This window comes from Hyaena hyaena, unplaced genomic scaffold (genome assembly GCF_003009895.1).
Source record: "Hyaena hyaena isolate Hyena2069 unplaced genomic scaffold, ASM300989v1 scaffold_443, whole genome shotgun sequence".
Classification (NCBI taxonomy): Eukaryota; Metazoa; Chordata; class Mammalia; order Carnivora; family Hyaenidae; genus Hyaena; species Hyaena hyaena.
This window is the reverse complement of record NW_024081075.1, coordinates 961,958-985,390: the sequence shown is the minus strand read 5'-3', so window position 1 is coordinate 985,390 and position 23,433 is coordinate 961,958. Positions and strand designations below refer to the sequence as shown.

Below are 23,433 nucleotides of genomic sequence, written 5' to 3'. Positions count from 1 at the left end.
CAGAAAATGCCACACTTTCTGCGTGTGTTTTTGCTGTGCTAGTGCTGTGTTCACTCAGATGTAGCTTGTGTTTGGAATCCAGAGCTTTCACGGCGAAACTGCTTTCCGGTGCCCTTCGGTGCCTCGGGAAACTAAGTCCTGTGTGATTGATCCTCTGCCCCCGTTGATGACCAGCTGACCCCACTGTGTCATGTGCCTTATGAAAGCCAGGATCTCCGAGCTGATAACACACATACCAGCCTGAAGCTGCCTCATTAAGCCATGGTATCTGAAACATATCGCCAGTATTCTTCTTAATTGAGTATAGTTGTCATGCATTATTATATTAGTTTCAGGTTTACAGCGTCATGATTTGACATTTAAATATGTGACCAAAAGTTCACCATAAATGTAGTGACCGTCTCTTACCATCCAGAGTTGTTACAACATTCTTCACTATATTCCCCGCACTGAACTTTCCATCCCTGTGACTTATTTGGTTTTATGACTGGAAGTTTATACCTCTTAATCCCTTTCACCTTTTTCTTCCGTTCCCCCCCATCCCTCCCCTCTGGCAACTACTGTTCTGTTTTCTGTATTTATGAGTCTGTTATTTTATTGGAGGTTTTTTCGTTTGTTTTATTTTTGAAATTCTACATATAAGTAAAATCATAAAGTGTATGATTTGGTTGATTTTACTTCCTTCATTTTTTTGTTCATGTAGTGTATCATTTGGTTTGTGGGATAGTGAATCCTCCTTGATTCTCTGGATTAAATCCCACTTGGTCGTGCTTATTGATCCTCTTTTAACATTTTTATTTTTTTTTTAAAGTTTATTTTGAGAGAGAGAATGCTTGCAAGTGGGGGAGGGGAGAGAGAAGGCGAGAGAAAGAATCCCAAGCAGGCTCTGCACTGTCAGTGTGGAGCCCGATGCGGGGCTCGAACTCCCAAACCGTGAGATCTGACCTGAGCCGAGATCAAGAGTGGGACACTCAACTGCCTGAGCCCCCCAGGCGCCCCACTGAGATTCTTAATTCAGCCATACCCAACAATAGTTTTTTTTACTTGATTTTTCTTTAATTGCTTCCATATTCCTACTAACTTTTTTACATCATTAACGCAGTAGAGAGTAGAGTACAGTTAATTAAAATTAAAGGATACAGTTAGTTTTGTAAGAAATCTCCAAACTGTCTTCCAAAGTGTCCGCACCGTGTTGCATCCCCACCAGCCGTGAGAGGGCTCCTGCTGTCACCCCTCCCGGTATCTGGTGGGGTCACTGCAGGGCTTCCAATTTGCAGTCCCCTGGCGGCCACACATCTCCTCAGTGTTTATTTGCCATCTGTGTGTCTTATTTCCTGAGGTGTCCATTCAGGTCTTTTGCCCATTTTCATATTGGGTTGTTTGTTACTGTAGATTGAAGTTTTCAGAGCTCTTCGTATATTTTGGATACAAGTCCTTCATCAGATAGATGCTTTGTAAATATTTTCTCCCTTTCTATGGCTTGCCTTTTCATCCTTTTTTTTTAAGTTTTAAAAAATTATTATTATTATTATTATTATTTTGTTTCTGAGAGGGGGGCAAGCAGGGGAGGGGCAGAGAGAGAGGGAGACCAAGGATCAGAAGTAGGCTCCAAGCTGTCACTGTAGAGCCTGACATGGGGCTCGAACCCATGAACCACGAGATCATGACCTGAGCCAAAGTTGGTCGCTTAACCGATGGAGCCACCAGGCACCCCTGCCTCTTATTCTCCGAACCATGTCCTGGTTGGTGCCTTCAGCTGCCCGGTGGCAGATGCTTGTCTGCCAGGCCTTCTTCTAGGACGGGAGGGCCTAGGAGACAGCGTACAGCGTCACAGCTTCGAGCAGCTCGCAGCTCCACATGCCCTCCATGTTACAGGTGAAGGATAGCCCCTGGAGGCGTGGTGGCTGACTTGGGGGCATGTGGCCAGGGTGGCAGAGCCAGGACTAGAACCCAGCCCGTGTCTCCTGGGCCCGCTCCCCTGGGCATTTCTGCCCTGCCTCTCGGGGGTGGGGGGGCACCTGCCGGCGTGGGCCGTGGGCTGTGCCCGGCGGGATGGGCTGTTTGATGCCCGGTGTATGGGGCGGGGCTGCGGTTCTGGAGGCTGAGAGGGTCATCCGGCTGTCATCTCAGTCCCTTCTCCGTCAAGTCCAGCTCTCCTCCAAGACGGTCTTCATTGATCGTCTTCAGGGCACAACCTCCTTAACACTCAGGGGCGTCTGAGAGCCCTTGCAGAGAGACTCGCGGTGGCCACACTGGCGACTGGCCCGTGCCCTTGCTTAGGACCTGCTCGCCTGCCCACTGGGAGCTTCGTCCCCTGGGCGTGAAAGAGGGCTGTGATCAGGGCCGAGGCCTCCTTCCCACCTCTTCTGGGGGTGGTTGGCACAGGGCTGGCTCTTGAGATGCGGGGGGCACCCTGCTTCCCGCACAGGGACTGGTCAGCTCCCAGGGGACTTTGCGGCAGTTGCTGCCACCTCTCAGAGAAATGGGCTGAGTGAAGTCAGTAAACTCTCCCAGGGTCAGTGACTCAGGTAGAAACCCAAGCTCTTTGCCTCCAACACGAGCCACAGCAGGGGTGAGGTGGGAGAGAGGTTCATTTATTTAAATTGTTTAAGTGTGGAGCCCCGGGGTAGCTCAGTCGGTTAAGTGTGTGACTCTGGATTTCAGCCCAGGTCATGATCTCATGGTTCGTGAGTTCAAGCCCCATGTCGGGCTCTGTGCTGACAGCACGAAGCTTGCTTAGGATTCTGTCTGCCCCTCCACTGATCTCTCTCTCTCTCTCTCTCTCAAAAACTAAACTAACTAACTGAATAAATAAATAAACTGCTAAAGTGTAATTACCGTAACAGCACACACTTGGATAAATTTGGGCACCTGTGTGCACCTGGGAAACTGTCACCATAGTCAAGGAAACGGCCCTATCTGTCACCTTCGAAGTTCCCTCTTGCTGCCCCAGCCCAGGCGGCCACTTATCTCCGTTGTCATCAGATCAGTTTGCGGTTTCTAGAACTTTATAGCAATGGAACCATACAGGGTGTGCTTTTTAATTCTGACCAGCCTCAGGCCTTCCGCGCAGCCATTTTGAGAGTCATCCACACTGTTGCGTGTGGGGGTAGCCCGTTTCTTTTCATCGCCGGGTGTATTCCACCGTCATCGCAGTTTGTCTGTCCCTGCCTCTGTGGATGGGCATTCCCGGCGTCGCCAGCAAGGGGCTGGGGCAAGGGACAGCCTACAGACATTCGTCACCAAGTCTCCTTGGGGACACGTGCTTTCTTGGTACCTGAGGGCAAGAACTAGGAGGGCCGCCTGGGTGGCATGTCAGGTAGAGGCTTAGCTATTTGTTTGTTTTTTAAGTGTATTTATTTATTTTGAGAGAGAGAGAATGGGAGGGGCAGAGAGAGGGGGAGAGTCCCAAGCAGGATCCACACTGTCCACGCAGAGCCCGCTGTGGGGCTCGAACTCAGCGAAGCTGTGAGATCATGACCTGAGCAGACACCAAGAGTCAGTTGCTTAACCTATTCACCCAGGCGCTGTGGAGGCTTAACCGTGGAAGAAGCTTCTGACCTCTTTTCCAAAGTGGCTGCGCTATTGCAGATTTCCGACAGCGGCGCCCGGGATTTCCAGCCGCCCCACGTCCCCACGTCCCCACGTCCCCACGTCCCCACGTCCTCCCCGACACTTGCTCTGCTCAGTCTTTCCAATTCCACCCATCCCGAGGTGTGTAGCAGGATCTCAGTGTGGTTTTAATTCATATTTTCCTCACGTCTAGTGGCGTGGACCATCTTTTCCTGTGCGTGTTTTACGCCCACGTATCTTGTGTGGAGAAGTGTCAGTAAACACCTTTTGCTTTTGGAAAAAACTGGGTCATTTGTTTTCTCACCATTAAGCTTAGAGAGTTCCTGTACTCTGGATGGGAGCCTCCTTCCTTCCAGCCTCCTCTGGCCCCGGGGGCATGAGCTTCTGTGAGAGGAGTGTGGCCTGATTCTAAGAAAGGCCACTAGGGCTTTTCCTCGAATTCTCTCTTCTGAGAGCCCTCCGATCAGTTAGGCCCAGTTGACCTTTGAGTTTGGAGTCCTGCCTCTCTCACTTCCTGCTTCTCCTGGGCTCTGGTCGCCGCGGCTCAGGCCCAGTCCCCCTTGCTCCTGGGGCGGGTGTGGGGGGCGCAGAGGGAAGAGGCCTGACCGTCTCTCGACCCTTGTCAGCTTCCAGATGCCTTTGAAAGCTGAAGAGAAGAGTTGCCACTTCACTCCAGAGAAGCGCACACCAGATGCAACCTCGCCCGTGCTTAGGACCCCCCTGAGCTGCCTCGACTTTGTTGAGTATCAGAAACACTGCGGCCGCAGCCCATCGTGTCCAGCTCTGTGTGGTTTTCGTTGGGCTACATTCTGGGAGCATTCTTCCTGGGCCAGACTGACGCAGAGAGTTCTGGAAGCAGAGGGTTGGGCCTGTTTCCCCACAGCTTTCTGCATCCAGGTGTTTTCTGTAACAGCTTTATTGTGATACAACTCGTGTCCCTAAGTTCCTTTACTCTCGAGTATGCACAGTTCAGTGTTTTCTGGCATATTCACAAGGTTCTGCAACCATCCCTGCCATTGAACGCCAGGACATTCTCTTCACCCCCGAAATGACCACTGTGCCCCTTAGCTGTCACTCCCCGTTCTTGTCTGCATGTGAGTCGTCACCGTGTCACCTGGGTGGTGTTTTGGTGGTAGGTCTGCAGTGTGCAGGCAGGTGCGTCTCCCTCGGCCCTCGGCCCGGCCTCCTCCCGGGACGCCATCTTGAAGGTGTCAGGCGCCCAGTCCTCCACGTCTACGTGGTGTGGGCCTGGGGCTGTCGCAGGATTCTCGCACAGAGTCGTGACACCGAGGCTTTTCTTTCCAGGAAGCAACTTTATTCGTGCCGGCACCGCTCAGTCGGGTTCGTACCCAAAAGAACTGAGCGGCCCACATCACATGGCATAGTTTTTTTATACATTTTCTATTTCTTTGTCTTCCATATCTGGTAACACACGTAAACGTGCAGTCTGATTAAGCTGTCTCAGTTTACAAGAACATGGGGGATGTAGGCACCTGGACCCATATCTAGGTGACCTTGAAGTCTTCTCTCCTCTCTTCTTCATTTTTTTTCCTTTCTCCTTAGGGAGGGGTTCCTACCACAGGGCAGGCCTCCGGCCTTCCGTGTGCCTGCTTTCCTCACAGGTAGAAGTTGGGGCCTGAAGTAGGTCATTTCCAGCATCTCCTTTGACTCTATAATTTACTGTGATTTTAAGGGATTTGAAAAGACCATGGGAGTGAGGGGGTGCCCCCCTCGTTGCCTGGCATGGCCAGTGTGCCCAGCTCACCCAGGCTTGAGACCAAGGCGGAGAGAAGCCGGCGTTGCTTAGGGAGGCTGCGATGCCTGCATTGAGGAATGGGGCCAAGTCCAAAGGACGCAGCATCCGGGCCGGGGCCCCCCTCTGGTCCCATCTGGCCACAGCTCCAGAAGGGGCTCACGGAGGCCATGCTCGTGCTTCGGCGAGGCGCGTCCCTAAAAGTGTTTAGGAAGGGAGCTGACGCAGCCTGTCTTAGGGCGAAGGCCAAGCTGTAAGAACCTGTGGGATTGCTGGGGGCGGCGCTGCCTGGGGGGCCCTGGTTGTGGTTGCGGGGTGGGAAGGGCTGTGGTGCCTGTACACGTGGCTGGGGGATGTCCCGCTGCCACAGTGGGCACCCGTGGCCTTGGGGCCTTTCTCTGACCTGAAGGTGATAGATGGGCTTGAGCAGACCCAGCCCACGGCCCTCGTAGTGGGCACCCGGGCCCCACCGTGCTGGCTGCATCCTTAGTGGTCTTGGCGGGCAGTGCTTTTGGCCTCTTGGTCCGCGGGAGGGGAGCGGGGTCAGGCTCCCCTGGGTAGGGCAGGTGGGAGGGGGGATGGGCTTCTGGCCAGGTGCTGAGCACCTGGCTGACTGGGGGGGGAACTAGGGCAGATGGGGTAGGGGCCTCCTTCCGCTCTGCCTCCCAGACACTGGCTCACCCCCGGATTTGACACCTAGTCATGGCACTTTGCTGTGTGCCTGGCCCGGTGCCAGGTGCTGGGGACACAGCAGTGAGCGGGATGGCCCTGGGCTGTGTCCTCCAGGAATAGTCCTCAGGCCTGCCTGCAAACGGGGTCATTTCCGCTGAGCGTAAAGCACGGGCAGGGACAGCCGAGAGGCCGTGGGGGGGGGGGGCTGCCGTTGTGCCAGGGCCCCCATCAGGCCGTGTGGGAGGGGGAGGCTTTGGGGGAAGGTTTTCCTTCCAGACTCTGTTCTGACTCCACCTCCAGGTAGACATTTTGAGTGTGGCCAGCGAGCCCCCTCATCCCTGCAGAGCCCCTCCCCTGAGCGCAGCCTTGCCCCCTCCTGCCCCCGCCTCCTTGTGGAGCCCGGGGTTGTGCCGTTGGGCCATCTGGAATTTTCCTTCTCTCTCTCTTCACGTAAAGGTGGGAAGACTGGGGACATTGGTCCTTGGACCTGTAGCTATAATTTGTCTGCACTTTGGGGGGCCCCCTGTGACGGCTGTGAGTGAGGGGGAGTGGCAGGCCCAGCCCGCTCTGTCCTCGTTCTACCTCTCGAGCACAGAACCTGCCAGAGCCGCCCGGCAGGCGAGGTGCCCGGGAGCCACGCCAGGACCGCAGTTTTCCTGAAGGACTCCCTCCGGTGGCTTGCAGGCAGCTTCATTCATTTGTGGTGGCTGTCACCCTGCCCGACGACGGAGGCTGTGCTCTGCCCAGCGCCCTGGCTGCGGGATCCCTGGGAAAGCGGCCTTGTGTGGGGGTGGCCTGGGGCGCGGGGGTAAGAGTTACATGTCCAGCCTCCTCCCCCAGGGCTGCACTGTCACACGTGCTCCTCGGCCACTCCAATGGCTTGCCCAGCAAATGACAGGAGGGGAGACGGAAGGTCTGTCGCTGGCAGCTGGCAGCCTGGCACCAGAGACGGTGGAGGCAGGAGGGGGTGTTGGCCACGGGAGACCTGGGGCTGGCAGAGCTGGCGGGTCGCCTGGACCCTAGACCTTCGGGAGGTGGCCTCGGGGACAGGTGTCAGATGCCAGCCCATCTGAGCAGGATGCGGGGCTCTGCACCAGCTGTGACCTCTTGCTGTGGGTCTCGCTCTGGCCTGAGACCCTCCTCCCCCGTCTGCATCTTGGGAGGCTCAGAAGGCTTGCAGTGGGTCCAGGCCCGGGGCCCAGCCTCTGCTGAGAAAGGCTGGGTGGGCGTTTGCCCGTGCCTTCGGCCCCCCAGAGGCTTCCCAGAGAGGTACCTGTGACTTCTTGATCTCGGACACAGCAACAGGATACTGGAAGACGTACTTCTCAGCTGTCGCTATTTACAAAGTGTGGTTGCTATGACAGCGGGCTTCTGATAGAGTCTTCCTGGTTAGATTGGGCAGCTGAGTGTGGCGAGTGTGGCGGGGGTTGGGATGGTGATTCTGGTGGGGAAGGGTGGGTGTGCGGCCGCCGCTAGCCACCCTGCCTCTCTCCAGGCCCGGGATCCGGGACGAACTGGCAGGCATGGCTTCCCAGATAAGCAGGTATCGCCAAGTCGCGTCTGCCCCCTTCTCTTATGGGGGCCACCGGAGCAGACGGGCCATCTGGGGGCCCTTTGAAGGGGTCTGATGGTAGAGAGGACGCAACCCCTTCCTGTGGCCGGGGACAGCTGTGCCTGGCCCGGTTCTTGCTGACTCGGGACGTGAGGTGGTTAACGGAGGCTGGGACAGGAAGTCCAGCCTCTGTGTGACCACCTGGGGACCTGAGGGCCTGGCAGGGTCAAACCCTGGGTTCCCGGAAGATGGGAGCTGTGGGGCTCAGCCTTGTCCCTCCTGCATGGAGCCCCAGGGATGATGGCAACAGTGTTTCTTTCTCTTGCCAGCCGGTTCTGGGGTTGGTGGGGTTGGGCGGGGTTCCGTGGCAGGGTTCCGTGGCTGGGCGGGGTTCCGTGGTTGGGCTGGGCACTGCTCAGCCCCCAGGGGCTCTGGATTCTCATGACCAGTGAGTGCTGGTGCGCGACTACCCCGGGAGCCTTCTCCTGGGTCATTCCCCTGTCCCAGCCCAAGTGTGAGCCTGGGTGTTCGGTGTGATTGGCGCCCTCGTCCCCCCATGCCTGCTCTGGGTCTTGAAAGAGCCCCAGGGACTTTCCCTGGCCAGCCATTTCCCCCCCCTTGCCTCTTGTAGGGACTGTGGTGGGGGCTCTGGGGCTGGAGCAGCACATTGGAGAGGATGAGCAGTGTCACTCGGACTTCTGGTTGGCAGAGGCCCCCCTGGAAACATGAGGTGCCCACACGTGCCATGGGCAAGGCAACCCCCGCTCTTCCGGGTCTCCCTGCGCTGAGCACGAAGGAAGCTTGAAAGCTGCTGCTGCGGGCAAGGTCAAGGCAGAGGCACCTTGCTCAGGACCCTGCTCAGGACGCCCGTCATTGCCTCTCTAGTTGGAGCTTCATTTAGAAGGGACCTCCGGCCCAGCCTGTGAGGTGTCCTGAGCCCTGGCTGCCCTGCGTGTCCCCACCTGAGCCGCCGCAGGCTCTGGCTGTCTTCGGGGCAGGCCTGAGAGGTCTTCATCTGTCCTGGAAATCTGGCTGCGCTCGGTGCTGCCTGCCGCTTCTCCCTCAGAGCTAGTGGAGCTCTCACTGTGGGGGAGGGAAGCAGGCGTCCCCACCCCGTGACCGCGGCCCCCCGCAGCAGCGTTACCTCGTAGCACTGACGTGTTTGGGTGAGAATCAGAGAGGCTGACCCAGGCCCTGTGGCGCCCCCGGGCGGCTGCCACTCCTGCCGGTCCTGTGGGCTCGTCCGTGTCACTCCCTGCCATCTTCTGTCCCACTCCCCAGTGTGAGTGAGTGTCCTGCATATGGCGTCCCTGGGGGCTTGTAGATGCATCATTCCGCGTCTCTGCCTGCTCCCCTGTGTGTCTGCATTTACCCCTTTCCTATTTATTTATTTATTTATTTATTTATTTATTTCTAGGAGAGAGAGAGACAGCGTGAGCAGGGGAGGGTCAGAGAGAGAGGGAGTCACAGGCTCCAGGCTCTGAGCTGGCAGTCAGACAGAGCCCGACACGGGGCTCGAACCCACAAACCGCGAGATCATGACCTAAGCGAAAGTCGGAAGCTTAACCGACAAGCCACCCAGGCGCCCCTGCTTTTCCCCCTTTCCTAAAGGGCACTATTTGTGCTGGATTAGGACACACACCCTGATGACCTCATCTTAATTGATTACATTTGCAAAGACCCCTTTTTTATTTTTAAAAGACTTTTTAAATGTTTTATTTATTTTTGAGAGAGAACTTGTGCATGAGCGGGGGAGGGGCAGAGAGAGAGAGAAAGAGAGAGAGAGAGAGGAACACAGAATCTGAAGACAGGCTCCAGGCTCTGAGCTGTCAGCACAGAGCCTGACATGGGGCTCGAACCCATGAGCCATGAGATCACGACCTGGGCTGAAGTCGACTCTTAACCAATTGAGCCATCCAGGCGTCCCCGCAAAGACTCATGTCTAAATACGGCCCCCTTTGCGGGTTCTGGGAGCTAGAGCTTGAACATATCTTTTGGGGGACACCGTTCAACCCAGTGTAAAAGCTCTGTGTGGAGCCAAGGAACTGGGATGGGGCCTGCCCTCAAGGTGTCTGCTGTGAGGCCGGCTACGCGGAAGGCAGAGGGGAACAGACTGGTTTACTCCTCTTCGGAGACATCGATAGGATGCACCCCTACAGGGGGACTTGCCGGATCGGGGCACGACTGCGCATCTGGAGTTTGGTGATGCCGGGCTGCCCTCCATGAGGCCGTGTCCACTTATTCCCACCCCCATTCGTGGATGCGTGCCCTTTCCTCCCAGAGCATGGGTCGGGTGTGGCTGGGACAGGCTGGTCCAGGTAGGGTGGTGGGCAGGCCCAGGTGTGCCTGGCTGACAGCCGTGGTTTGGCAGGGGCTGCTGCACATGACCCGGAGACTGTTCCAGATGCCTGAGGCCCTCCAGCTCCTCACTGGTGCACCGAGTCTTTCTTCTTCAGATGAGAGAGGCCCTGGCAGGTCTGAGCAGGCGGCTGGGAACTAGATTCCTGCGTAAGAAGAGGACCCTTGAGGCAGCAGGATCAGCGGGATCCAGGAGGGCGATGGGCACATGCAGAGAACTCTCCCCAACCAGGCGCCCGTGGTCAGTGCCGCTTGGCATCGTGCTTGCTCCACTGGAAGCTCTAAGAGCGAAGAGGAGAGAGAAGTACTTTTCATACCCGTGTCTGCCTTAAAAATGGGAAAACAGGGGCGCCTGGGTCGCTCGGTCAGTTACAAGTGCCCGACTCTTGATTTCAGCTCAGGTCATGATCTCACAGTTGGTGAGTTTGAGCCCCGCCATCGGGCTCTGCGCTGGTGGTGCGGAGCCTGCTTGAGATCCTGTCTCTCTCTCTCTCTGCTCCTCCCGCACTTGCTCTCTCTCTGTCTCTCAAAATAAATAAATTTAATAAACTTTAAAAAAAAAATGGGGAAACAAAAGCTTGGATGAGGGACCACATGTTCTGGCTGCCCTCACTCTGCCTGGGGGTGACCAGGCCATCGGCGGGGAGAGCCCTGGGGGGAGTGAGCTGGGGAGGAAGGCCCTAAGGGAGTGAACACCGGTGTGCCAGGGGTCTTGGAAGACAGTTGTGCCCGGCAGCTCCTGAGCAGTGGGGGCCACTTCGGGCCCAGGGGACTGAGGAGTGAGCTGGGCTCGCAGTAACTGCAGAGTGCCGGGGCAGGATCGGGTCCAGTGGAGGGAGGTTTGTGTCTGGCCAGCTGGCCTGGGGAAGTAGGTCGGTGCTTGGTGCAGGGTGGCCAGGAAGGGTGGGGGACAGCAGGTGTCCCAGTGAGCTTTCGTGCCTAAAATGTGTTGTCTGAGCTCCTGGCATTTACTTCCAATTTATGCCCAGGGTCCTGGGCCGCCGGACGCTGATGGCGTGGGGCGACTGGGGACTCACAGGGTCGCAGGTCTAGCGACTGTCTCCAGCCTCCTGTCTCGGCTGCTTCCTTATCAGTGTCTAACTCAGTGCCCGCCGGATGTGAGCACTTCCCCTTCTGCCCGTCTCCCGGGTCGTGCCGCATTGCTGTGGGTCAGCAGTGGCGGGTACAGCTGTGCTCTACAGACAGGCAGGGCGAAGGCCGAGGGGAAAGGCTGGGTTTCCCCAGCGCCCTAGAGCCCAGGGGCTCTGCTCTCCCCGGCCAGCCCATGCCTCCTGCGGCCTCTGCGGTACCTATGCCCGCAGAAGGACCAGCCTCTCTGTGGGGAAAGGAGCGTCTGTCCTTTAGTAAGTTGAAAACGATTACAAAGGAAAGAGGTTGATAACAGTAGGGTTTTTTTTTTAATGTTTACTTAAAAAATTTTTTAAATGTTTGTTTTTGAGAGAGAGAGACAGAGCGTGAGCCAGGGAGGGGCAGAGAGAGAAGAAGACACAGAATCTGAAGCAGGCTCTGGGCTCTGAGCTGTCAGCACAGAGCCCGACGCGGGGCTCAAACTCGCAAACCTTTAGATCATAACCTGAGCCAAAATTGGACGCTCAACCAACTGAGCCATCCACGCATCCCCAATAGTTTTGTTCTTTAAATTGACTACCTCTTAACTCATACTTAAAAAAAAAAACACACCAAAACTGTTAACGATGGTCACCGGGCCGGGCGTGTGCCCCCGGGACTTATTTCTCTCACAGTGGAGATTTGTGTCTTTGGACCTCGTTCAGTCTGTTCCCTCTCCTAGTTCCATTTTTGTTGACTCCACGTGTCAGGGAGATCATGACCGTAGTTGTCTTTCTGTCCCTGACTTATTTCACTCAGCATAGTGCCCTCCGGGTCCCTCTGTGTTGTCACAAATGACAGAATTTCCTTATTTTTTACTGTTGAGTAGTGTTCCACTGTATTTCCATGCCCTGCGTCAGCTTTATCCATTCATCCATCGATGTGGCAGCGCCTCGGCCGTTGTGTTGACCACTGTGCTGCACACCCATAGCTTTTCGAGCTAATGTTTGTGTTCCCTTGGGGTAAAAACCCAGAAGTGGGATTGCAGGATCATATATATCATGGTTCCGGCTTTGGTTTTCTGATGAGCCTCCGCACTGTTTCCCACACTGGCTGCACCAGTTTGCACTCTTAGCACCAGTCACCAAGAGAAGGTTCCTTTTTCTCCACATTCTCGCCAACACGGGTTCTCTCTTGTTGTTTGGATAATAGCTGTTCTAACAGTGATCTCTCATTGTGGTTTTGATACTCCTTTCCCTGACGATGAGTGGTGTTCCACACCCTTCCATGTACCTGTTGGCCATCTGTATGTCTTCTTTAGAGAAATGTCTAGTCAGTGTCCTTGCCTCTTTTTTATTTTTTATTTATTTTTTTAGGTAGGCTCCATGCCCAACGTGGGGCTTGAACTCACGACCCATGAGATCAAGAGGTGGGTGTTCCACTGACGGAGCCAGCCGGGCACCCCTCTTTGCCCATTTTAAAATTAGATTTATTTTTTTCCTGCTGTTGAATTGTGTGAACTCTGTGTATTTTGGACCTGAACCGCTTAGATACAGGATTTGCCAAGATTTTCTCCCATTCTGGGCTTTTTGGTTTTTTTTTTTTTAATTTATTTTTGAGAGAGAGAGAGAGAGACAGCGTGAGCAGGGGAGGGTCAGAGAGAGAGGGAGACACAAAATCCGAAGCAGGCTCCAGGCTCTGAACTGGCTGTCAGCATAGAGCCCGACGCGGGGCTTGAACCCACGAACCGTGAGATCATGGCCTGAGCTGAAGTCAGCCGCTTAACTGACTGAGCCACCCAGGCGCCCCAGGGCTTTTCGTTTTGTTGGTGATTTACTTTGCAGCTCAGACACTTTTTACATTGAGGCGGTCCTATATATCTACTTTTGCTTTTGTTGCCTTTGATTTTGGCGTCTGATCCAAAACGCCACCACCGAGACTGACATCAAGGAGCTTCCCGTAAGGCTGTGTTCATGGTTTCCGGTCTTACACTCATGTCCTTGTCCATTTTGAATTGACTCAAGAAAATAGTTTTAAACAAATGTCTGAGAAGCCAAGCGAAGCTTCTTTCCTGTGCCCTGGGGTTCCCCTGGCCACCATGCAGGTTACTGTGACTGCTGTCGCAAGCCGGTGAGACAGCGTGAGAAGTCCAGGTGGCCTGCTTGGGCCTCGGTTCACAGAGCCGGCTCTGCCCCAGGAGGAGAGGGTCCCGTTTGGGGTGGGCAGCAGTCTGCCGTCACCCCAGGATGTCTGTGCTCATTTGCCGAGAGCTCATTTCCAGCTCTGTCTCATGGCTTCTGACCTCCTTGGATTAGGCTGGCTAAATATTCACTCAGAGGGAAGAATAGTCCTGGGGAACGTTTATTGTACTGGGCGTGTGCCAGCACCTTGGCCGGGCTTGTTCTCTGCATTATCTCTCGCAATCTAGTCCTCCCACGGTCAAGTGCAGTGGTTCAGTTATTACGCCCATTTTAAAGACCAGGAAGTGCAGGAATGAGAGTTTGGGTGGGTCGCCCAGCTCACCCCAGCTGGGAGGAGCGGGAGCCAGGAGCGATATCGGAGTAGGTCTGACTGTAGACCGAGCTACTGAGCAGAGCTGTCAGAGCTCTGGGGCCCAGAGCCGAGGCTGCTGGCCCCGGGGGCCACGCTGGGTGAGCCTGGGTGGGTGGTGGGCACGCCGAACGTGGCATGTGCTCTCACCCATCTGTGTCTCCAGGCCCGAGGCTGGTGGCAGAGGCAGGTGTCATTAGCCTGACGGTGGTTTGGGAAAGCGCCAGCTTGGCCGGGGTGGCCGCCTCTAGGAGCACCAAGTGGGCTTCTTGGGATTCCAGAGAATTTTTGGAGCTTCCCTACCACTGGCTGCCCACAGCACGCATGCGGTTTTTCTTCTTTGGGGAAACAAGGTGGCATTTCAGTTGTCCCTGACCCTGGGGCGCTCCCAGCATTCAGCCTCAGGGAGTCAGCCCCTTCAGTCGCCCCTGAGCTCAGGGGGCGGGAGGTGACAGGTGCTCACCTGCTGACAGGAGTCTCGGGGCCCTGACTTGTTCCCGGTTCTCAGGGCAGCCGGCCCCCCTGGGACTCCTGATAGCGGTCCCGGCAACTTGTCCGCCGTCCAAGGGGTCACAGCCTGTGTCCTCGTGCTCAGTCAGCCCTGCTGGTCGTTGGGGAGCCTGGGAAGCAGGAGGGGCAGGCATGCTGGGAACTCCCAACAGCCATGCCACCACCTTGCCGCCTCTGCCAAAGGTCCCCGCTGTCACCCCTTCTCGGCTGGTGCAGGGGATGGAGTCCTGCTCTCTGCCCTCCTCCCTCCCGTGGAAACAGGACCCGGCAGCCTCTTGTCTGGGGCTGTCGGATCAGCAGCCCACCCTGACCAAACTCACAGAAAGTTCTTTTTCCTTCTTTGGAAGCCATTGGTCTCTCTGGAGGACCCTCTCACCCCGGGTTGTTGCTGTTCATGAGTGCCGTCCTTCTCAGGGGCTTCATCCTGCTTCCCTCCCCTCTGCCTAGGATCATGCGGCCGGATGATGCCAACGTGGCTGGCAATGTGCATGGCGGAACCATCCTGAAGATGATCGAGGAGGCCGGGGCCATCATCAGCACCCGGCACTGTAACAGCCAGAATGGGGTAAGTGTCTGGGGGCCGTCACACAGTCTGCATGGAAGGTTCCAGGGCCCAGGAGGCCTGGTGTCCCTCTATATGCAGCACGGCACCACTCTTGGGTTTTTCCCTCCTTCACTCCCTGGGCCTTGGGGATTTCCGGAAGTCCTGGGTGAGTTGCTTGGTTTGGGGCCCAGCGAGGGAGGACAGGGGACAGCCAGTGTGAGCTGACACCCAGCTGAGAGCTACCTTAAACTCTTCCTCTTTAAAGTCTTGGTTTTGGGCCTTCAAGGCGGGGGGTGGGGGGGCTTTGGGGCATCACCTCCTGCCATCCCTCCAGCCCCAAGGAACCCAGTATTTCTTCCAGAGGCCAGCCAGCCGCCTGGCTTGGGGAAGGGGGTCTGTGTTGCGCCACACTGCCACCTGGGGGCCAGCAGAGATGCGGCACCAGAGGAAGCCATGGCCTCTGTGTCACCCCGTGGGCCTTGGCCAGCCACCTGCCGTGTGACAGGAGGAAGGAATGCTGGCGTGGGGGAGGCGCGTGGTGGGGAATACGAGAGCAGCACTTGTGTGCGTGCGTGTAATGGGGCAGGCCGGGGTGGATGTGTTATTGGGTGGACACTGGCACCCTGTGAAGGAGGAGCTCGCCCGCCTGGCTAGGAGACTGGATTTGTTCAGGTGCCCTTGGAGTTCTGGGGCACACCCAGCCACTACCAGAGCACGCCCTCTGCTGGCCGTGGGGAGGGTGGGCCTGGGGCTGGGTGGCTGGGGGGCTGGGACAGACAGTGAGGGTCCCCGCGGCAGGCCTGGCGGGCGAGGCTGGACCCTGGAAGGAGAACCTCAGGGAGGGGGGCAGACGGGGAGGGGGGCCTTGGGAGGCCACGTGAGTGGCGAGGGTCTGTGTAACTGCTGCCAGTCAGTAAGTGCCTAATGTTTTGCAAAGCTCTGAAGTGCTTCCGCTCATGATCCTCATGACACCCCTATTACCCCCATTGCACAAGTGAGGAAGTAGAGGCACAGGGAGGGCACCTACTTTCCCGAGGCCACATGGGGAGGTACGGGGCAGGTCTGGACCATGAATCAGGCCTTGAACCTGTGCTTTGAGCCCCTGCTTCTCCTCTTGCGCTCCCTGGAGTGAGCCTGGGGGTGCAGGAGGGACAGTCGGGACCTGATGGCTTGGAGACGCCTCTGGGCTGGGGGACCAGGATGAGTGACAAGTTCCAGGCCCGGGGGGGGGGCATGTGGGCCCCAGGTGGTTGGACGCTGGCATGGGGGCTGATGCTGACCCCTGAAGGGCTTCTCTGGGGCTCTGAGTCTCCCTCGGGGAGATTTCACCCAGTTAGTGCCTTTAGTACCATCGTGTAGCCCTGGGGCTCTGTTTCCGGCCGGGGGCCTCTTGTGGTTCCACCTGGATGCTTAACTGGCCCCTTGACCTTGACGGGGCCAAAAAGACACCCTGGACCTGTCCCCAGGCCGCTCCTCCCACAGTCTCCCTCTCCTCCGTAAGCGACCTCTGGGGCATCCATCACTCACGCTCAGTGGCCCCCTTCTCACTGGCACCTCCTCCTGTTGGCTCCAGCTGCTGGCGAATTCCGGATCTGAGCACGGCTCCCGTGCCCTCCCCTCAGCTCTCCCTTGGGCCACACTGGGCCTCCTGCTGACCGGCTGGTGTGTTCTTACCCCTGGGCCTTTGCACTGCCTCTTCCCCCTGTCAGGGCTGTTCTTCCTCCAGATAGCTGTACGCCCCCCTCCCCTCCTTCCAGTCCCTGTGTAAATATGACCTCCATTCAGGCCCTCCCGGACGACCAGCCCCCACCTTGCTCCCAGCCATTTCTGGAACATTGTGTGATTTGCTCATTTATCTTTGGTCTGCTCACCCTCTTTCCCAGCCCGTTAGGGTGTAAGCCCCACGAAGGGAGGGACTTTGGTTTGGTGGGTCCCTGCTGGACGATCCGCATCTGGGCGGCGGCCTGGGACACTGTGGACCACCACGGGCCACCTGCTCATTGCCAAAAGAGCGTGTGTGGAGCGGTCATCCTCTGGAGAACCCCGTTTAATACGCACTTGTGTGCGCCAGTGACCGCGCCCTGTGCCTGACCTTCTATGGAGTCTTCCCAGCCATCTTCTCAGCCCCACTTTGTAGGTGAGGACTAGAGACCTAGAAAAGTTACAAGATCACAGAGAGCAGCGTCCTTTAACCTGGCGTCAGCTGAGGGCGGCCCGAGTGGACGTGGGGGCAGGTGTGGCTCAAACAGTGGCAGTGATAGGAGCTAACCCTTCCTGGACCCTCTCGCTCACACGTTTGATCCCCACCAGTCCCTGAGGGGTGGCTCAGCCCTCCCTCCACGTATCATCCCCTTGAATCCTGGTATCAGGCTGCCGACACCATTTATTTCTGTATTTTACAAGGCCAAGAGCTAGTGAGCGACAGAGCTGGGAGTTGAGCCCTGGGCCCAGCGCTGTTCTTTCTGGCTCTGCTTCTGAAGCTGCCGTCCTGGCCCAAAGCCCTGTGGTCACTCAGGAGCCTCCCCACCCCCTGCCCCCGTGGTTTTCTGGGCACCTGAGCTCAGCAGGCAGCGTGGTGCCAGCCGCCTTTGGGAGCATGGCAGAGGCCAACTTCCTGGGGTAGCTGCTAATCAGAAGGTTCGTGGCCACTTCCCAGGCTGGGCCGCCCCTCCTGCTCTAAGCAGGCAGCTGCAGGGGTGTGTCCGAGGCATGGGTGGCCAGCGGTGTGTGCCGTTTGGAGGACCTCAGACCCAACCCAGGTGTTCATCGGTGCGTAGTTTGAATGGGTCATACCTGTTCTTTACGGAATACTCGAGGCGGGCCCAGCACCCTGCTAGCTGCCTGGACACCAGCTCCCAGTCACGTTGCCCCTGCGTGGAGTCCGGCCTCCGGTAGAGTCCGCAAGCAGCGCACCCGTCTCTTAGGCTGCCCACCCTGCCCGGGGAAGGCTCCAGAGCGGCTGCCCCATAGACATTCGTTCTGTCCTTTAGAACCAAGCTCCAGGCCCATGAGAAGTGGCCTTCTAACCCAGGAGAGCAGCTGTGAGGCCACTGCTGGGCATCCTGCCAGGCAAGGTGCGTGTTGCCAGCATTCCTGACCCCGTGCCAGGCCTGAGGGTTCCCTGGGCCAGGTGTGTGTTGACGGCATTCCTGACCTCTCTCTGTAGCCTCCCGGGTCACTCTGCCAGTGTTCTGGCTCCTGGAGGGGAACGTAAGTGCCTCCACTAGGAGTTCGCACAGCCCTGAAGCGTGAGCCAGTCTGCTCGCCCCCTTCGCCTCTCCGTTCCTCACCTGGCCCTATAGGCCCTGCTGACCTTTGCTTGTGCCTCCTGCTGCTTCCCCCCTCCCGCCCCCACCCCTGCACAGTCCAGCCTGTCCTCCCCTCTACCTGGGGTGGACACGCCCCATATCTACCTTTCTTTCATGCCTCAGCGCCCTCTGTGGGGAGGCCGCCCCTGTCCCCAACCCCCCCCCCCCCAGAGCCCCCGCCACCGGGTGGCATTGCCCGGTTTGTCATCCGAACGGAACGCAGGCTGAGGGCAGGCGCGCCGACTCACTCTCACTCCCCGGAATGGCGCACAAGGCACCCCCCGCCCCGCCCCATCTGCGGTCCGTTACCCTGGTTTACCCATGCTCCAGAAGCAGATGACCATCACTGTGATGCTCCGTCAGACACCAGCCTAACGCTGTGTCACCTGCCCACCTCACTCACCTCCTGCATCTCGTCACACAGGCATTTTCTCATCTCACATGGTCCCTGGAAGAAACACACTAAGAGAGAGAGAGGCCATGTTCAGGTGGCTTTATTACAGCACATTGTTACAGTTGTTCTGTTTTATTAGTGTGTCGAACGTAGAACTTTATCATGGGGGTGGGGGTGGGGGAGAAGCAGTACATATAGGGTTCGGGACCACCCGCGGTGTCAGGCTTCCAGTGGGGGTCTTGGGAGGAATCCCCCGTGGACAAGGGGGGCCCTGTACTGTGGGTGACGGGATGCTTTTGTGGCCGTGAGAGAGCTCAGGTCCACTCAAGGTTTCGATGTGGACAGATGTAAGAATAGGCTGCATTTCCATTAGAAATGATGAGTCTATATGCATGTATGTTACCTGCGCGCCAGTGTGTCCGTGCCAGAGCTTACCCACTCTCCCGTGAAGGTACCCGGTTTCATTCCAATCCGGGTCTTGCAAACAGCTCCGGATAATTCCAGCACGCGGCCCAGAGGCAGGGCCTTCGCTCCTGTCCTGCTCAGCTTAGCGTGTGTCTTTCCAGCTTTCTACCAGTGGGTGGTGCTGCAGCCACAGAAGTCTACCTAGGGGCGCATGTGGTTTTCACATCCCTGTGACTTAGGGGGCGAGTGCAGATCAGAGTAGCCCCGGCTTAGCCCCAGGACCTTTCCCATCGCCCCGGCCCCTGTCTTGCTGACACCTGACTCTGGCGTTTATAGGAACAGACGCTGGAGGAACCCCGACCCCCGTGTCCCTGAGACTCGCCTGGGAGGGGTGAGGGTGGAGGTTCCCTGACCGTCCCTCCCAGGGAGGCAGGTCCTGTCTGTTTGAGGTGGGGCAGCGAGTCCGCACGCTTGCAAGGCAGCAGGTGGATTCTGGCACGGTGCCGCGAGTGGTGCCACCAGGGCTCAAAGTGACCGTCACCTGCAAGCTTAACGTCACCCGCCCTTGGACGGGGGTCCCTGTGAGGGGTAACTGGGAAGGCGAGTACCAGCGCCTGCAGGCCCCGCTGGCCAGGCTCTCAAAAGTGAGCCCCATCGCCCCCTCCCTGCCCCCCGCCCAGCCTGGGGGCAGCCACACCTGTGCTCCGCGTTCTGGAAGAGACGCTTGGTTTCTGGCAGGAAGTGGGAGAGGTGCTCGGTGAGGGTCTGAAGTCCCCCTCTTCTGACACCGGCACAGACGAGAAGTAAGTGGTTCTCCGCACGAGCACTGGGAGGCGCCACGGCCGCGTCACACGCTGCTGTCCTTTTGGGAGGAGCTCTGGGAACACGCACCAGAGTGTGTGTCCCTTCGGCCTGGGCCACAGTCCCCGGTGCTGAAAAACACCTAAGTGAATCCATCACGGGATCATTTCTAAAAAGAAATAATTGGGGGGGGGGTGCGCCTGGGTAGCTCCAGTCAGTTAAATGTCTCATGATTTTGGCTCAGGTCGTGATCTCTCGGTTCGCAACTTTGAGCCCCACAGAGCCTATTTGGGATTCTCTCTCTTTCCCTCTCTTTCTGCCCCTCCCCACTTGTGATCTCTCTCTTTTTCTCTCCTCTCTCTCTCTCAAAATAAATAAACAGGGGCGCCTGTGTGGCTCAGTCGGTTGAGCGTCCGACTTCAGGTCATGATCTCACAGTTCGTGGGTTCGAGCCCCGCCTCGGGCTCTTGCTGATAGCTCAGAGCCTGGAGCCCGTTTCAGATTCTGTGTCTCCCCCTCTGTCTCTGACCCTCCCCTGCTCATGCTGTCTCTCTCTCTCTCAGAAATAAATAAAACGTTAAAAAACAAATAAATAAGCTTTAAAAAAATAAATAAAAACTTCATTGGAGAAGAGTGAATAAAAAAACAACAACAAACAATTGGTGTTGACCCATATCTCTAACAGAGGAATATTCCATTCTCTCTGCCCATACCCATACTTTGCAGCGGCGTGAAACGTCAATCACAGGCCGCGTGCCGCGCGCAAGAAGGAGCAAGTCTGTCACGTCTGGCAGAGAGCGAGCCCACAGTAGTCTGTGTGTGCCCTGCAGATGGCACTCCAGGCGTGGGTGTCTTCCGTGGCCGCGCCGATCCGTTACCGTGGGATGCCCTGGGTGGCTGGGGACGGGGGACGTGAGGCTGACCTGGTGCCCCGTGTACCCTTCGGAATTTTGAGTCCTGCGAAGGGGTTGCCTGTGTGAAGGATAAATAAACCTTAACTAAGAGAACAGTGCTTGCAGGGCCCTGGTTGTAATGCAGCCAGCTTATTCTCCCGAGTGTTGAGTGAGAATAAGGGCACTTTGCGGACACGTCTCTCTGTTTTCGCGTGTCTGTAGGAGGCTAACAGCACGTGAGCCAGTAAGGGCCCATTCTTAGGGAGAAGAGCCTTTCCATCCTCAAAATAGAAAGCTGGGTTCTCTTCAGATGGGAGGAGCGATTTCCCCTCTTCTGTCTACCTCTCCGTATTTCCTAAACGTTCCAAGATGAGTATATCTTTTTTTTTTTACCTTTCATTATGCAAGTAACAGACGTCTTTTGTAGAAAGTTTAGAAAAAAGAAAGACGCCACTTGTAGCCGTGGCCGCTCAGAGAATCCCATTAGCGATCGTGTCGAGAGTGTCTGTTCCCACCGGGCATTCCCGCGTCCCCTGTGGTTTTGCAATCAGGAAAGTGTGGTGTCGGAAAATGGCATCGCTTTCCCAGTGGGAAGGAAGGAAGGCGAAGTCAGGAGCCCCTCCAGGGGCAGGGCCTGCCCTGCGGGTGACCGGGTGACCCGTCTCTGGTCTCTCTGCAGGAGCGCTGCGTGGCTGCCCTGGCCCGGGTCGAGCGCACGGACTTCCTGTCGCCCATGTGCATCGGCGAGGTGGCGCATGTCAGTGCGGAGATCACCTACACCTCCAAGCATTCCGTGGAAGTCCAGGTCGACGTGATGTCTGAAAACATCCTCACAGGTAACTTGCACATCACGTCTCCCCGACGACGGTACGTAGGTGGCCGCAGCTCATGTGACCCGGCACCAGGGGCCGGTCCTGAAGCTGTCTGTGAATGACCTCCCTGAATTCTCAGCCCACCTGTGGGCAGGCACTTCTGCCATCCTCGTTTCGCAGACAGAGCCGAGTTATAAGCAGCGAGCCCAAGAGCACGTGCCTGGAGCAGGATTCCAGCCCCGGCCCTGCGGGGGCAGCCACTGGCCATCCTGCCTTCCCGGCCTGGTGGCCTGGCGACCGGCCCCTCCGGGGCAGGGGGCTGGGAGGGCACGAGCCACCCACCTGGGGTCCCTGGGGTCGCCCCCCACCCCCTTCCTGGGCCTTCCCTGTAAGGGGGAGTGTCCTGCGCCACCCCCACCCCTGCATACCAGCCTTAGGCCGAAAGCTCACTGGGCGAACCTTTGACTCCGGTTTGATCTGAATATTCTCTTTCTCAGGGTGGTAACCATGGAAACCCTTTTCATCCTCTGCAGGGGAGCGTGGCTCTGGTTTGCAGTCGCTGCTGCTTTTTATAACCAGGCTGCTGAGAGGAGGGCAGGCCCCTTTGTCCATCGCTGTCCCCGCCCTGGCCCAGACCACCCTGTCCTCCCGCGCAGAGGACAGTCCGTGCAGCTTGTGGAGGCAGGAGCTGCCTGGGCCCTGATGCCCCCTCGCCCCTTCTCCCCCCTCGCCCCTTCCTCAGCCGGGGTCACCTGCCGGGTGCTGTGCTCAGAGCACTTTAAGGGGCTTAAGGGGCTCAGGCGTCCCCTCCCCCTGGGCCTGGAGCGCCCCGGTGACCCCAGCAGGCCCAGCCACGGCCCAGGGCACGGTTCAGCGCCAGGCCTGGGGTCGGGGAGCGGCCAGCACCCTGCGCCCCGTGTTTGTGGCCCAGGCCCTGTTGCAGCTCTGGCACAGGGGGACCTTGGATGCCTCAGGCGGTGGCACAGAAAGGGGTTCCTGGTACTGTCTTCTCACAGCGGGGCCTTGGGGTCCCCGTGCTCTCTCGCTGTGGCCCGTCCCTCTGTGGCCCAGGCCGCCTCTCCTGGGCGGTGGCTGGCATCGTCGGGGGCCATCCCAGCAGTGCTGCTGCTCAGCGTGGCACGGAATCAGTGACCAAAAATGGGGCAGGGGCGTGCCTTCCACGTTTCTGTCATCGAAGCCCCTCTTCTGGCGTGTCCCAAACTGGGCCCAAGAGGAGCCCCTGAGGAACAGAATTGATGTTGGCGAACGGGGGAGAGGCCAGGGGCCAGGGGCGTTCTTGACTTCGGAAGTGGAGCTCAGCTCCATGGCAGCGGACCCCCGGCCCGGCGCCCCTCATGCCCCAGGTGTCGGTAGTCACAGTCGGCCCGAGGCTGCGGGCATCCAGCGCGAGGAGGCCAGGGGTTCACGGGACGGTCCCCACCACGAAGGCTTGTCCTTGCGCCAAGGTAGAGAAACTCAGCCCTGGATCGAGAACTTCCGAGGGAAACGGTCCTGTCTTCCCCCCTCCCGGGCCGCTTTCCTCGGCCCCAAGCAAACGTGGGGGGGTGGGGGATGATGGCGCGGACGAGCCACCAAACCGGCAGAGGCTGCGGGGAGATGTGCGGTTCTGTGCGGAGACGGGAGGCTGACGGAGGGTTCTGTCTGGAACGACACGCTCTGCCTGACTTCCGAGGGATCCCCCCGTGGTGGGGGCTGGAGGCGCTCACCCGGGCCGTGTCGGTGGGAGAGCAGCCCCTACCCCCCCGCCAGCGAGAATGCGCCTCCCCCGGGCTCCGGGCCCCCTCAGCCTCAGCCCTGCTCCTTCCCTGCAGGGTGGGCACTCGGAGCCTCATCTGCCCTGTGCCGGAGGAAACCGGCGGCAAGGAGAGGGGGGCAGGTGTCCACCTTGCGGGACGGAGGGACGGGCTTTGTGACCCCCCCCCCATGCTCTGCAAAGACAGAGCCTTGGGAGAAGCGAGTGACGGGCCCCTGACCCGGGTGTCCCCCCCGGCTGACCTCAGGCCTCCCCTGTAACACGGGAAGGGGGCAGTCACACCCGGAGCCCTGAGGCCGTGGCTTCTCTGCACGGCTTGGTCACCTTGCCTCCCAGCCTCCTGCCGAAGGACCAGCTGCCTCCAGACTGCGGATCTCTTTCTCGTTTCTTTTCTTTTTTTTTCTTTGAATGTTTATTTATTTTTGAGAGAGAGAGCGAGTGCGCACACACAAGCAGAGGAGGGGCA

At 57.9% G+C, this 23,433-nt stretch overlaps 1 protein-coding gene across 3 annotated transcripts in view; it reads left to right on the top strand.

Moving 5' to 3' along the window:
• Positions 1-23,433, top strand: part of ACOT7 (acyl-CoA thioesterase 7) — a 100,039-nt gene that overhangs the window by 20,196 nt on the left and 56,410 nt on the right. For all 3 annotated transcript variants that reach the window (XM_039253275.1, XM_039253273.1, XM_039253274.1), the window contains exons 2-3: positions 14,484-14,601; positions 21,061-21,217. In XM_039253275.1, coding sequence (XP_039109206.1) covers positions 14,484-14,601; positions 21,061-21,217 — 275 coding nt within the window. The remainder of the gene's footprint in view (positions 1-14,483; positions 14,602-21,060; positions 21,218-23,433) is intronic.